At 50.3% G+C, this 14,753-nt stretch overlaps 1 protein-coding gene across 1 annotated transcript in view; it reads right to left on the bottom strand.

Moving 5' to 3' along the window:
- Positions 1-14,133, bottom strand: part of Onecut2 (one cut homeobox 2) — a 58,009-nt gene extending 43,876 nt beyond the window's left edge. Inside the window, exon 1 of the mRNA XM_021151099.3 lies at positions 12,723-14,133. Within this exon, the coding sequence (XP_021006758.1) occupies positions 12,723-13,953 (1,231 nt within the window). The 5' untranslated portion in view covers positions 13,954-14,133. The remainder of the gene's footprint in view (positions 1-12,722) is intronic.
- Between the last annotated feature and the right edge of the window lie 620 nt (positions 14,134-14,753).

Below are 14,753 nucleotides of genomic sequence, written 5' to 3'. Positions count from 1 at the left end.
GATGTTGGTAGTGTGTGCAAACAATGTCCACCATAGCTTTCCCCCCTAGAGATTTACAGCCAGAACACTGCTCCCTATAGAGGCTGCTCATACCACAATTAGCTAAACCTGTTCCCTTGTTCCAGCTGAACAGCCCAAACCCCACCTCCTTGCTCAACTCTGTGTGAAATGCTGCCACCCAGTTCAGCTCTAGGCCATAAACACCCTGTGTTTCAGGAATGCCATGCTTTCTCCAACCAAAAGCCTAGACCAACCAATCCCAGCATCTCTGTGTGTTTGTGTTGTGTTTTCTTCATTGCTTGCCACCCCAGTCAGATCTATCTATGGAGTCATTCTGGGTGTGTCGTAAAACTACCACGTTGTCCAGCTATCCCACTCCTGAGCATACCTGAAGGATTCCAGATCCTTGGACTACAGAGATACTGCACAAGTATGTTTACTGCTGCACTTGTTGGAGAGGAATCTAGATTTACATGTGTGTACATACACACAGAGACACACATGCACACACACAAATACACACACATAGGCATACACACACACATACAGACACACTAAAACAAACACACTCACACAAACACACATGCACTCACATAACCACGCAAACACACAGACATACATACACACACACAGACACACTAATACAAAACAAACACACAACCACACATGCATTCACACAACCACACAGACACACAAACATACAGACACACACTAATACAAAACAAACACCCTCACACAAAAACACATGCACTCACACAACTACACAGACACACACAGACACATACACATGCATACAGACATACACTAATACAAAACAAGCATACTTAAGCAACACACAGAGACCCACACCCACACAAAAACACACACGCACATAGAGCATGAAGAAGAAAGAGGAGTAGAGAAGACTAAAGTTAGTGTGGGCAAAAGAAATGAAAGGGACTGTTTGATATGGAAGAAGGGAGCTTTTGAGAGACAGGGAGAGAGAAAGGGAAGGTGCTGAGGAGACGAATAAGAACAAAGTATAATGTCATACATTTATAAAATGTTACAGTGAAACTCATTATTTTGTATTCTATCTCAAAGTTTAGATTAAAATATTAAAAAAGAAAGCTCTTCAATGCTGAGTGTCACTAGTGAAGAGAATCACACAGCCCAGGGGAAACTGCTCTAGAAGGACACAGTGAGAGGAGGCTGGAGTAGAGGCTGAGAAGTGTACTCAGTGAGAGAGTGGGGGAGGGGGGAGGGGGAGGGGGTAAGGGGGAGGAGTAGAGAGAGAGGGAGAGAGAGAAGGAGAGAGGAAGAGAGAGGGAAAAAGGAAGAGAGGGAGGAAGAGAGGGAGGGAGAGAGGGAGAGGGAGAGAGGGAGAAAGAAGAGAAGAGAGATTTAAATGGCTATGCTGACTATCAATGTTTTTACCTGAAAAGATTTCAAAAGTATAACCCAATACCTGCTTAGAAAGGGAGTCTGAACACTGAGATTATACAGTTTGAAGGAACCACTTTAGTCAGAGCTTTTAAAAACTAGTTTTTAGATATGACCAGCTATCTTCCTAAAGAGCCACCTACGACTTTAAAAAGAATTGCCAGAGGAAAAGAAACTCCTGTATTATGCCATTGGCCTTCTTATGACAGAGACTCTTCTGTCACTAGGCTCTGCCTCCCCAACTTAGTAATAGATTAGGCCAGGACTAGAATTCCTTAAAATAAAGGAAAAGAGGGTTTTACATGTTAATTAGCTTGAGGAACTCGAGATATTTTACTAAAAGCCAGAAAGATGCAAATTATGTCCAGTTATTGACTGATGGGACTCCCCTGCTCCTGAGTACCAAAGGCCAGACAGAGTCAGAAGTCAGCACCTAAAGCCAGCTCTTGCCTTCTACCAAGTAGCCTCAGCATTTTGGCTCTTTCTGTGTTGGGGGAGTATCTAGAAGTAAATATCTCCTTAAACACAGCCCCATCTCCAGTGACAATTGAGCAGCTAAACTTGGACTTGGGGTTTATATGAGCTGCTGTCTTATAGTTGGGTCTCTGGAACATTGCTGCTGACTCAGTGTGAGAATACTGCTTAACATGAAGAGGCTTGTGTTTTCAAAAAACCAGCAGCCCACAGGTAGAGAGCTGAAGCACTCATTTGCATATGTATCTGGGGGGAAAGGGGCAACTTAGAAGAAATCCTAGATCTTAAGAGCCACGTTGAGAATGTCAATCATTGCCTTTGGAAAAAAAAATTGACATGGAGAAAAAAACTACAGCTGGACAACCCCACCCTGCCTTCTCGCACAGACTTCCTGCTCTTCCCTGTTGGGAGACAAGGTGGGTTTTCTTGTTTGTTTTTCCAAGAAACCATCCAACACAAGGAAAATCTGAGGCCTTATCGTCCCCACTCCCGCTCCCTCTGGACACATAAATCTACAGGGCTGGAATGATGTCCCTACTCAGACTTTAACCCATCCCCACTCTTTGGCCTAGGGGGAGGGTCCTGGAGTCAGGCACGCAGCTGGAGGCCCCCCCCGCCCCCCCACTCCATGGCGCTGTTCAAGGTGCTGAATCTCTTTAGGTGTGGAGGCTGCAACCCACCCACAGGCTCTGCTGGAGGGTGAGGCTCCTGGCTGGGTGGACCGGAGGTGATGTTGGAAACAGCTACGTCCCATAAAGCTACAGCCAGCTCCATCCTAAGTCTTCAAGTGCACCTCATTGGCTCAGGTCTTTGCTCTTCTCTCCCTCGCACTCGCTGTATCTCCTCTCTAGTCTCCTTTACAATATTTTACCTTTGTTGATCAGCTTATTAGTCATGGTCTTCTCTGGCACCATCAACTACGCCATTCTCTTTCCATAGGTGGCCACTTCTCTTTGGTCCCACACACCAAACACCACCCCACTTAGCAGGATGTTGTTATCTCAACTGCTCTATGACCCAAGACCTCATCCTTGGTAGAATGGTTGGTTGGTTTCTCCTTGACAATGAAGCAGAGGCCAGATTCACAAAGGATCATGGGAGAGTCCCTTATGATATATATCTAAGAAGGTAATGTTAGCAGCAGGCAGCAATGTGAAAGATAGGGAATGAGGCATCAATATGAGACAGGAAGTGAAGGAAGGGGCCTTCCTTGGGTGAGGTGAAGCTGACTACAGATCAGAGAGTCCCAGCAGGGGGGACTGTAGTTACCGGTATCTACATAGCAAGTCTTGACTCTGCTCCTCCTCCAGTCTGTACCTATTACTTGATCCAAGTAATGTATCCATACTCTGTTTATGCTAAAAGCGCTGTGTGCACAGTTCTATTTACTGTAACGCACAGTAATAGAGGGGACATAAATAGACTAGGGAGGGTTAGTGGGAGGAGAGAGAGAGAGAGAGAGAGAGTGTGTGTGTGTGTGTGTGTTAGTGAACACGCATGCGCTCATGCTCGGATCAAAACTGTTTAATCAGCAATAACATGATTCAGCAGTTGGGAAATGTAAACAAGAGGTGAAACTGCTTGCTTTGGTCAAAACCCTGGAGAGGCCCAAGAGACTGGGCCAAACTCCAAAGAAGGCAGTGCCAGCAAGATGCCCCCCCTCCCTTGGACAAGGGGCAGAGGCTGGCTCCACCAGCAGATGACTAGTGTGACCTTTGGCTTTTGCAGCGCACACACATTTGGGTTGGGGTTAATGGCACTTTGCAGGGAGCTCCAATTGAGTAAACAAAAAATGCCTTGCCCTGTTCTAATGGACCACATTATTCCAGGGCCTAAGCCTTCATCTAGGCCCCTGCAGCTGCTCTGCAAGTCAGGCTACCAATAAAGCAATTAGCCAATGAGAAAACTCTTCCCCCGGAGGGGGACTCTGAGCATTTTGCTGCAGTTGCTGCCCTTTGCTTTGGGGTGTTTTTGGCTTTTGTTTTGTTTTGTTTTGTTTTGTTTTTTAACAGGCAACCCAAATCAATCGGAGCCCCTTACATCAGACTCCAGGATCAGGGCAGTGAAACTGTGTGTTTGCTAAAAGTGATATTTTAAGGGGCTAGCCCCTTGTTCAACACAACCTAGAGAGACCACTGCTTCCTGTTCAATTAACCTGAACCATAGCTGAACTCTGCCCTTTGAACTCAACTCTGCAGATAAATACATTAGCTCACCTACAGAATCATTAATATTTTTCAATCACATAAGACAAACATGAGTGTACAAAAACGATCTAAGAGATAGCCAATCGAGAAGAGTCTGTGTGCCATGTTGAAAAAAAAAATCACAAATAGATGTTACTTACGGAACAAAAAAGGACCAGGAAAGAAAGGATGGAACTGTGCCAGTAATTCAAGGGACAAAGGGACTTTCATTTTCATATCTGTGAGTGGGAGGAGCTCTAAACTGTATGTAGCAATTCCCACTTCATCTACAGTGCTCTATGAGAAGCCCTGTGCTCCATTCCTAAACTGGCTGCTGCTGCTTCCACCACCATGGCTCTAAGTCCCTTCTTCTTAAACAGTTTTGATGTCCACAATCATGTATGGAGTCCAAGATACTGCAACTGTAGGGACCGATTTTATTCTTGATTTCCCACAAACCAACCACCAACAATTATTGTGGCAGAAACACTGCTTTTATACGAACTGGTTTAAATGAGCCAAGTTAGTGGTTCGATTGAAATCACCTTATGTTAGGAAATGATGTTCATAAGACTTGGTTAGTCTTTGCATAGAAACTGACTTTCATTTGTGGGGCGGGGGAGAAAAAAAAGGAAGGGGAGTTGCTAAATGCATCTAATTTATCTTTATCTCTGCATGTCATTTCGGAGTGATCAAAAACACGGCCAGCTGTGTCACTATACATTTCGGTCTGATTTAATTTTACTTCCCACAATTCCACCTTCTGCCCCCTCCCCTTTCATCCCTCCCCCTTTTCATTTTTTGTTTGGCTTGGAATGTGGGCTTAATGCCCAGCTATCCTCGATGAGAACACTTAGAGGAATATCATAGGCACGAAGGGTAAATCTATTGAACGAGGGTCTTTAACTATGTGGTTTCCTTAAAGGGAAAGGTTGGATCAATAGGATCAATATGAAAGGTTTCCCTGGCCCTGCATAAAAGGGTAAGGGCTTCGCTCTTCACTGGTTTAACTTTACTCTCTGACAAATGCAAATCAATGGATCTGTGTTTACAACAGATTCCCTAACAGACTCAGCTTGGGCAAAGCCCAAAGTCTCACCCTAGGAGGTGGGGAGACCAAGCTGCTCCAGGGAGATGCTCTAGGGTTGAATGGGAAGTTGCTGGTAATAGCCACCAAGCAAGACCTGGCTTAATACACATCTAGACTCCACTGCTTGGGACCTCTCCAACGAGGGGCATAAAATGCAAGACAGACAGGTTCCTGTAAGTATGTCAGGCAATATAGAGCTCATGTTCTGGGATCTGGTGAGGTAGTCAATATAGCCTCTTATCAATACAGATCTAAGAGGCCGACAGTACAGAAGCTGTGCTGAGATATCTGCAGTGAGAGAGGTTGAACATTTGCATCCTGTCAGGGCTCACATGTTTGTCCTTCCTTAGGTGGCAACTGGGGCTTCTTGGTCATGACAAAGCAAACCACGAAAATGGCGGTTTGCCTTTTAAAAATGCGATGCCTTCCAGAAATTACAACGATCTCGAGTCGATACCAGTCACAGAGAAATTAATTTTTCTTCCTACAGGAGAAAGTATATGTATATTTGATTACAGGAACCAAAAGTCTAATGCTGATTAAATTACACTGGAGGTGTGCTTCCAACCCAAACAAAGTCTGCTTTCTACCGAAAGAGTAATGGACCCCCAAGTGGTGAGAGGTGCCCCCAAGGAGGCATGCAGAGCCTGCTGGCCCTCAAGGAAAATGTGTGTGTACTTTTATTCATAACAAGTGCCCAGAGCCTCTAAGAATCCTACTTCCCAAGTGAAGCAACCTCTCTCTCTCTCTCTGGGCTCTGTCATCTGTTCTGTCAGGAATATCCAGGTAAGTCCCCAATACACCCCATGTGATCTTCACAGTCACTGCTTTGCCTGACACTTGGAAATCACAACACCCCCCTCAGAGGCACTAAGGTTGTCTGAAGGGAAGGCTGGGCTGAAGAGCAGTGGCATGGTCGGTCTCTCACCAGGAGGAAGTCACTCACTCAGGGGTGCCTCTGAACCAGGCAGGCTGGACCACACAAGACTTCCTCTTCTTGTGTTCGGCTCTGAAGAAGAAGTTACCCTCTGAGGGAAATGACATTCCTCAGTTCAGTGGGGGAGAAAAGAGTCCCCAGAAGGATGAAAGCAAATACTACCCGGAGAGGAGAGTGTGCCCATGAAGTTTAAGCCTAAGCACCCCTGTCTCATTCTCCTCCCCAGGGCCATTTATCCAGACAATTATCTCTATTTATGCCTTCTTTGTTTCTCTTCCTTTGGCAAGAACCCAGAAACTAAATCTCTCTGCTTTTCCTCTGAGGTTTTCATTTCTCCGGAGATTCCTCAGGACGCTACCACTTTTTTGCAAAGACATTTTTCTGACAACCCTAGCTACTAGCCATTGCCCTAAGCTATACTTTCTTCCCCAGAGCTGTCTTCCTCTGTCCTCTGGTTTCCTTGGGCACATTGGGTATTTTAAATCCAGCGAATCCGGAAGGGAGGGCTATTCTTGTACCCAGAGATGATCATTAAATGAATGTCTGTAAAGCGGGTCCAGGGTCTCCATAGTCTTGACTTAAGAATGTAGCTGCTGCTAAGGCATTATAGAGACAAAGAAAATGTGGGACAATCGATTTAATCCCCACCCTACACATTTCAGCAGGAATCCTGCCGTTTAGATTTTAAATGGGGTGGGGGGTAATCCAAGAGCTCCACTCTACAGGGACCCTACTCTGCCCTCCTAGAGGGGAGAGGTGACAGATAAGACAGATGTCACCCAGAGCTTATGAATAGTGGGCCAGTTGCCTTCTACTCCAAAAGGAAACCACCTATGCTCCTCCGGGAATCTTGTGACCACGCGGCTTTTAGAGACTAGGGCACTTTGCTCCCTTGTTTTAAGGAAAGCTACTGTTGGGAAGATAAGACATTACCACCTGACCTTTCCCACACTTAAAGCAAAACAAAAGATTAACACACCTTCTTTTCTTCCTCCTCCCCCATTTTTTTTTCCTGGAGAAAGTAGGAAAACACCCCTTTCCATCAAGTGTAGGACACTCTTGAAGGAAAATATTATTTCATTCATACATATGAATATATTTATCACACACACACACCCACCGTCAATGCTCCTTCCCAAAGAACAAGCCACCATTTAGCAAGAAAAGGGATTGAGAATATAGTTCTTTCTCCTCACCCATAGCTGGAAAGAAAAAAATTGTAGAGTTTTCTATCTGGTGGTTTGGATGTCTCAGAGCAACTGCTTTCCCACCCCCCTCAAAGATGGGCCTGTGACCTCAGAGTCAGGTGGAAAAGTGTAGGGTGGGTGTTCCCCTAGTTACCTTGCCTAAGGACTCAGCACGTCAAGATAGAGGACAAACTCTTTCCAGTGGTTGACCAATTAGTTCACAGCAGCCATTCTGAGTGATGACGCCTCCTCGGTTTTTGGTACTGAGGCGGAGTTCAACAGTCCAACTAACTCATGGGTGCAAACTCTGCAACTCTTACTTAGTACTGAAACCTGAAAGGACCGGGCCCGTGCTTGGATCATTAAAGCGCAGCGGCGTTCGCTGACAGCTTTAGACACATATCTAAACTTAACCTAGAACGAATTTCAAAACTAAGAGGCTTTCCAGGAGGGTTTTGATGGAGAGAGGGAAGAAAGGGAGTGAGAGGATGGGAGGCAGGGAGAGAAGGAGAGAGGGAGGGAAGGAGGGAGGAAGGGAAGGAGGGAGGGAGGGAGGGACGAGAGAGAGAGAGAGAGAGAGAGAGAGAGAGAGAGAGAGAGAGAGAGAGAGAGAGAGAGAGAGAGAAACACTAGCCAGTATTAAGCTGGAACAAGTACGATGATCAAGGGCAGGGAAGACGAAGGTGTTTTGTTGTTGTTGTTTTAGATCAAGATCACCAATTGTTACTTCAAGTAGTGCAGAGATTGTACAGTGCAGCGCGCAGCGGTGGGTAAATGGGACCCAGGAGCCCTGTGCAAGGCCAAGAAAACCTATCGAGAATGGAGCTGGCTCCAAGGGCTGCTCGCGGGAGGAGTTGCGGTCAGACCTGAGAACCGGGCCTCAGCTGGCGTGGCCCGAGCGCCAGGGATCCTGGGCACTGGCGAGCGCTCTTCTGGGAAGAGCGAGCCGGCCGTCGGATTTACTGGAAACGCGCCGGATCAGGTTCCAGATCAATGAAATCTGGGTCCACACGTTTACGTTACTGTTGCCAGCATTAATGCTCTTTTAATCTTCTAAACATTATCAGCATCGATCTCCCTCCATATACACATTTGTTTGAGAAAGTGACATAACCACACTGTGGAAAGCCTGGAATAAAAATAAATGCGCCGCCCCTCTAATCCACGGCTCCCGGCGGCCTGGAATACTTCTCCGAGCTTCGGCTCACTTCAGCTCCCTCGCGTCCCGCCTTCTTCTGCAAGTAAGCTCCTGTCCGTCTCAATCTGTGTTAGGAAGGCGTTCTTTGGGGACTAGGGGCTTGACACCAGCAAGGAACACCGGGTAGTGAGCTTTACAGTTATTAATCCGATCAGCCAGCAAGCTAGCAGATCCGTTTGTTCTGCACTGGAGTGTATTGGGTTCGACCTCCTAACTCGGATCCCCAAACTAAGGCCCTAGGAGAGGCGGGTTGGGTGCGGGACTGGACAAACAAGAAGGTCGGGAATGCTGAGTGGGGAACGGAAGGAACGTTGTGGCGGAGGCTCACTTGCCGCCCTTCATTTTAGCAAAAACTTGTCTCCCGGGTCATCTAAAAGCACCTGTACCGCGCGGCAGGAGACGCGCACGGACGAATGCCTGGGCAGGAGCTATGGGGGGGAATCAATGATCTGACCACATCACCGAGGAATGCGTCAAGTGGGCCCGACCGCATCAAGTTGGCTAAGGACTTTAACACCTCCGGAACTGAGTGGACTCTTTCCTGTCTGTCTGGGGGCTGCTTCCTCGAGAGGATCACACTGTCTTAGCGGAGCTGGCACTGGAGCACTGCTCCGGGAGGGCCAACAGCGAAGCCTCGCTCCCTGAAGGCAGAAACCTCAGTTATGACGGCAATAGCATCCATGCTATAGTTTTCCTGCGTTGGGAATAATAATGATAATAATAATAATAACTCCTCATCGTTAAAGTCTCGGTTTTCCTCCACCAAGCGATGAACTAGGGGTTCTTTTCGGAGCTCTCGAGGTTCCTCCTAGTTGGCTTTTGTGCACTGTGCAGAGACCCTTGAGGATCAAAGCCAGATAAAGTGTGCTCAGACCTGCGTGAGTTTGTCCCCGGGCCAGGATACTAAGAACGGCCCAGCGGGATCCCGTCTTGGGCCACTCCCAGCCTATTAGACCAGTTGTTACCAGTAGCCATTCTCACCACCCAGTGAGTGTGGTGTTTCTTTCCCTGACTTCTATGTTGGGACGATCCGAACCTCCCTAGCCTGGTCCCGAGTCCTCTCTGCTGTATATCTGAGCCTGACTATTCACAGCAGAACGACTGGGAAGGTTCATGGGCTGCCTAGTAGATCCAGCTTTCCGGGTGATTGGGTATATTGACCTAAAGATAGAGCTTGAAGATGGTAGCCAAATCAGAGAGTCCCGCCAACTCTTGTCCAGATGGGCCTCAAAATTATATATATTTATATATATTATATATATTTATATATTAAATATGTTTATATATATATATATATATATATATATATATATATATAGAGAGAGAGAGAGAGAGAGAGAGAGAGAGAATGTGAATGGGTGGCCGGATGTGGCCCCAGGTTTTGAAGGTGCAGGGCTGGGCCGGCCATCCTGGGGAGTCGCTGACTTGCTTAACCCCAGGGTTCCAAAGGCCTGGACTCCCGGATGCTTCCCAGCGGGGTTTCCCATCGATCAATAACAATCAAAGGCCTCCCTTTTCTCCTCCGTGCGATTCTGTTCCCTACTCTACTGAGCGCGTAATACCTATTTACCCGTCCCCAGCTTTTGCCACAGTGTCTGAAGGGACTGATCTACTGACCCCATACTGAAAAGCCTCATATAACCACTCAACGCACTTGTAGTTGCTGATAAAATGGTCAGATAAAAAAAGGGGGGGGGAAGGAGAGGCTCTTGTTCCCTTTCACCTAAGGTTATAAGACAGACTCACATTTAAATGTTTTAACAAAGCCGGGTCCTCAGTGCACTTTCCCTGGCTGCGATCCCCGCCGGAAATCACGATGCGTGGTCTGTGGTCTGGAAGGCTTGCCTCCAGGAGTCACCAGGCAACTCTCCAGGAGAGAGTACCACACTCTTCCTCATCCACTGTAGAAAGCTCGTTGCAAGGGGAGGCTTAACTTTCAAAACAGACAGAACACTAGTGTTTGTAAACAGCCCTGTCCTTTGCCGGACGGGCGTGAGGGGGCGGCAGCGCTCTGAGATAGGCCTTAGTGGAACAGCTGTCACGGAGCCATTTACTGTACCCCAAGGAGCAGCTGCTAAGTTCCTTCTGGCCCCCCAAGCACAGGAAACCAACCAAAGCTTGAGACCCTTCGAGTTCCTATAGTATTGGGAAGTGGGAAGTCTAAAACAAAGAGTTACCATAGTGAGAGCAATCATTACGCCTCCAGCTCCAGCTCGCAAAGCTTTATCTTTTTTTAGGGACCAGGAGCAAATCCAAGGAGAGTGTAGAGAGGATGCAGAATAAACTAGAAAAAAGGTTAAATTAGACATAGAACTCCATTCAAAACAGTCCGCAGTCCACTGATTTTGAGGGGAGTTCTCTGGAAGAAATCTCTTTTCTTTCTTTTCTTTTAGATTGACAGAGGAGGTTGCTGAGTAGTGAACAAAACCCAATAGTGGGCAAAGGAGGGGGCTGTAGGTGGAAACGCCTCCTCCCTCCGATCAGTGGTCACGCCGCGGGACATGTCCCTTAGTCCTGCTAGGCGACGGTAGGATGCACCCCACAAAACCCGGTTTGGTGGTGGAAGAAAGTCTTGGGGGACGGGAATGGACACCTGAACTAGAAGATCGAGCGCTAGTGAGCGCCGGATTCAGAACCTTGCGAGCCCTAATACGGGTTTTATGCGAATTAAGGCCAACGCTGATCTTTCTAGAGCACCAAGAAGCACTGAGAAGTCACCCAGCTATGTTTGCAGCTGGGTATTGTATGTCCTCACCAGTGGGAGGTCTGGACACCTTGCGCCTCTGGGTCCACGGTTCAGGCCTAGGGGCAGAGCAGTCGTAGAGCTCTGGGAGGGAGGCCGGTCTGAGAGCACAAAAGCTCGAAACTGTGTCCGCCGCAGCCCAGGCTGCGCCTTTCGCTTTTGCACCCACCGCCCACACGGGAGGTTACAGTGTTCCTAGAACAATAGAGGGCTGTACCTCGCCTCTTGGCCACTAGAGGAGGCACAGAGAGCCGTGCCCGCTCCGGAACAATGTAACCGGCGCGTTGACCGGTCCCCTGCCGCGGGGCTGCCAGGCCTCCCCGCCACTCCACTACGCGTACGATCAGCCCTCGCTTTAAAGCAAAGGCGGGACTTACAGCCTGCTGAGGCCAAGAAGCTTTAACTAACTCGCATCTTAATTTCTCCGCACCTCTTTCCGAGAGCACCCTAACCTCTCCTGGAGAGCTAGCAAACCTCAGCCAACCCTAGTAAAAGCTTGCAGCCCAGCAAGGGGTACAGCCGAGTGTGGCAGTGAGTTCTTCACTCTGGTGTCTCTTCCCTCCTCTTCCCAAAGCGACGGTGGGGTGGGTGAGAAGGTTTGTGGCAGCCCCAAACGTTGGTCTTTGCACCCTCTTATCTGTAGGCAGTGACACAGGAGCTGGCCAGACTCCACTCTTTTGGTGGGTCACAAAGTCCTTGGGTGAACACGAAAGCATCAGATAGGTTCTGGCACAGGGGGTGTATCGGCTGTTAGTTTTCGTAGCTGTGAGGATGTACCTCCTCCTGCCAATGACTAAAGAAGTTTGCCTGCTTTTGTGGGTAGGAGGTGAGTGAAGAACTTTTTCTTTTCTAAGGATCAGAACCCACTAACAAGTCAAAAACATCTACATAAAGAGACCAGGCATCGTGGAAAACTGAAATCTGTTGTCCTGGGAGTTCAAGTGCACAGGTTTTTGACAGAGGGCTGTTCTCGATTTTTTTTTTTTTTGAGTTCCTCAAACAGGACGTCGCGAGTCCCCAAAACAGGGCTTCTGGGGCACACTAGTCCACAAAACAGGGCTTCTAGGGGACACTAGTCCTCCAAACAAGGCTTCTAGACTCCCCAAAATAGGGCTTATAGAATCTTCAAGACAGGGCTTCTAGGGGACACTAGTCCCCAAAACAGGGCTTCTAGGGGACACTAAGAGTCCCGACCCGCCTCGCACTGAAGAAGGAGAGGTAAAGGTTGGCACTCTGATATTAGAGAGAAGAAAGGAGGGGGTGTACTGGCAATGAAAACTCAGAGTCAAGGAGTGTGAAAGCAAGAGATGAAAAAGGAGAGGAAATAAGGGTAGACGAGAAAGTGAAAATGGAAGAAAAAGAAGGAAGGGGACGGATATAGAGAAGGGAGAAAAGCTAACTAGCAGAGCCCGCGCACAGACCAGCCCACAAGCACACTGGGGCAGTTTCCCCAGCAGGCTGGCTGCCGGCTGCTCTTGGGCTTACCTGCCAGGCGTAAGGCAGACATGCGCTGGAACTCGGGCTCCTGCAGCCACTTCCACATTCTGCGGAAGGTCTCCCTGCCAGATTTGAGTTTACTCCAGGGTTTGGGATTCCGGAGCAGGTCGGAGAGAGTCCCCTGAGACCGGCATAGAACCCTCTGTGCGAAGATCGCCTGCGGGATGCTGTAGCGCTTCAGCTCGGCGGTGATACGCTGGGCCACCTCTTTGGTGTTGATCTCTTCCAGCTGCCCCGATGTGGCCACCTGAGAACCCGAGGAGGACGAAGGGGGCCGCTCACGACTAGGAGCCAGCACTGGCCCGTGGGACTGAGTGTGGCCAGGGTGGTGTAAGCCATTGAGGTGAGACATCATGGCCGCAGGCGGGGTGCCCAGGCCTCGGGACAGGTGTTGCTCACCGCGGGTCAGCATGGCAGTGTGGTGCGCGTCGAAATTGGGGCTGAGCATTTTGTCATGGCCCGGCGGACCGTAGTTGGGCAGGCTCTGCTGAGCATTGTGAAGGCCACCCAGCCCGTTGCCCAGCGGCGTGGCAGCCAATGGAGACAGGCTCTGGCTCATACTAGGCATCTCCTTGTAAGGGCTGTAAAGGTTGTTCATGGACGGAAGCCCGCGCTCGTCCCGCATGAGAGTGAAGCTGCCACTGACGTTGCCGGACAGACGCTGATGGTGATGGTGGTGGTGATGGTGGTGGTGAGGATGGTGGTGAGGGTGCGGGTGGTGGAACTTGTCTGAGACCGTAGAGATGGGTGGCAGAGGCTGGAGCGGCGTCAGCGTAGTGTAGGTGTTGCTCATGCCCATGCCTGGCGGCGACGAGTCGCAGGACATACTCATGGCGTGGTGTAGCGGGATGGAGAGCTCTGGTCGGTAGTCGCTGCCGTCCAGGATCGAGGCCATACTGGTGACCATGGCCGAGCGCGACGCCGCGGCTGCCGCCGCCGCTGCGGTGCCCAGCTCCTGATGCGCGGTTGGCGGCGGCGGGCCGCGCAGCGAGCCGGCAGCACCGCGGCCCGCGTGGTGGGGGCTGGGGCTGGCCAGCAGCTCCTGCTCATGGCCCGGGCCCCCGCCCCCGCCCCCTCCGCCCCCGCCGCCGCCCCCGCCGCTGCCGCCGCCGACCGGCCCGTGCAAAGTGCCCAGACTTTCCATTGTCAGCTCCGGGTTCATGGCGCAGCCTTCTAGGTCTTTGGTGAGGCATCGATAGGCGGTGTAGGCAGCCTTCATTCAGTCCATCGGGGCCCGGGGGCGGTGGGAGCGGCGGGGGATGCCGGCGGGCTGGCTAGGCACGCGTGGCGTGGTTCGGCCACGGGCTCGGGGGGCGGGCTTGGGAGTGCGGGAGTGTGTGCTGGGGGAGCGTGCGTGCGGGTGTGTGCCCCGGGCTGCGGGCGGGCGCGCCCGGGGTGGGGGTGGGGTGGGGGCGGACAGGGCGTGCGTGCGGGAGAGGGGAGGGGGTGGGGAAGGAGGGAGGGATCACCGGGCCCCGCCGGTTGTGCGGGCGCGCTGCCTCGCCATGTCCGAGCCCACTCTGGCGCCGACGTCTTCTGTTTGGGTGAGCGGGAGCTGTCCAGAAGGGCTCTGCCGCTTGCGGGAGCAGCCAACCTATCCTCCCGGGCCCGGGGCGGGACCGTACTCGATGGGCACGAGGAGAAACCAATCGGTGGTGGAAACTGCCTCGAAAGGCAGACCTTCTCTGAGCAGCTGCCAATGGCTATAGAAGGGGCGGGGTCGGACGTTTCACGTTTGGCTGACAGCTCGGTTCGCCCCCCCCCCCCCCATTTTTTGCTCCTAGAACCAAGCATCAAGGGGAAGAAGGGAGGAGAAGGGGGTGATGAGGAGAAAGAAGCAAGCAAGAGTGCGGCGGACTAAGGGGTATTATGTGAGAGATGCTGCTTTCTGCCTCTCCTGAGCCGCAACGCGTTGGGCTGATTGCTACGGTTTCTTTAGTCTCACCTCAAAGCTTTCTTCACTCTTGCAAGCCTGTCGTACAGTAAAAACAAACGCGCGCCTCCTAGCTAGCCACTTCC

This window comes from Mus caroli, unplaced genomic scaffold (assembly GCF_978045245.1).
Source record: "Mus caroli unplaced genomic scaffold, Mus_caroli_1 scaffold_19, whole genome shotgun sequence".
NCBI classification, from domain to species: Eukaryota; Metazoa; Chordata; class Mammalia; order Rodentia; family Muridae; genus Mus; species Mus caroli.
This window is presented reverse-complemented; position numbering and strand designations above follow the sequence as displayed.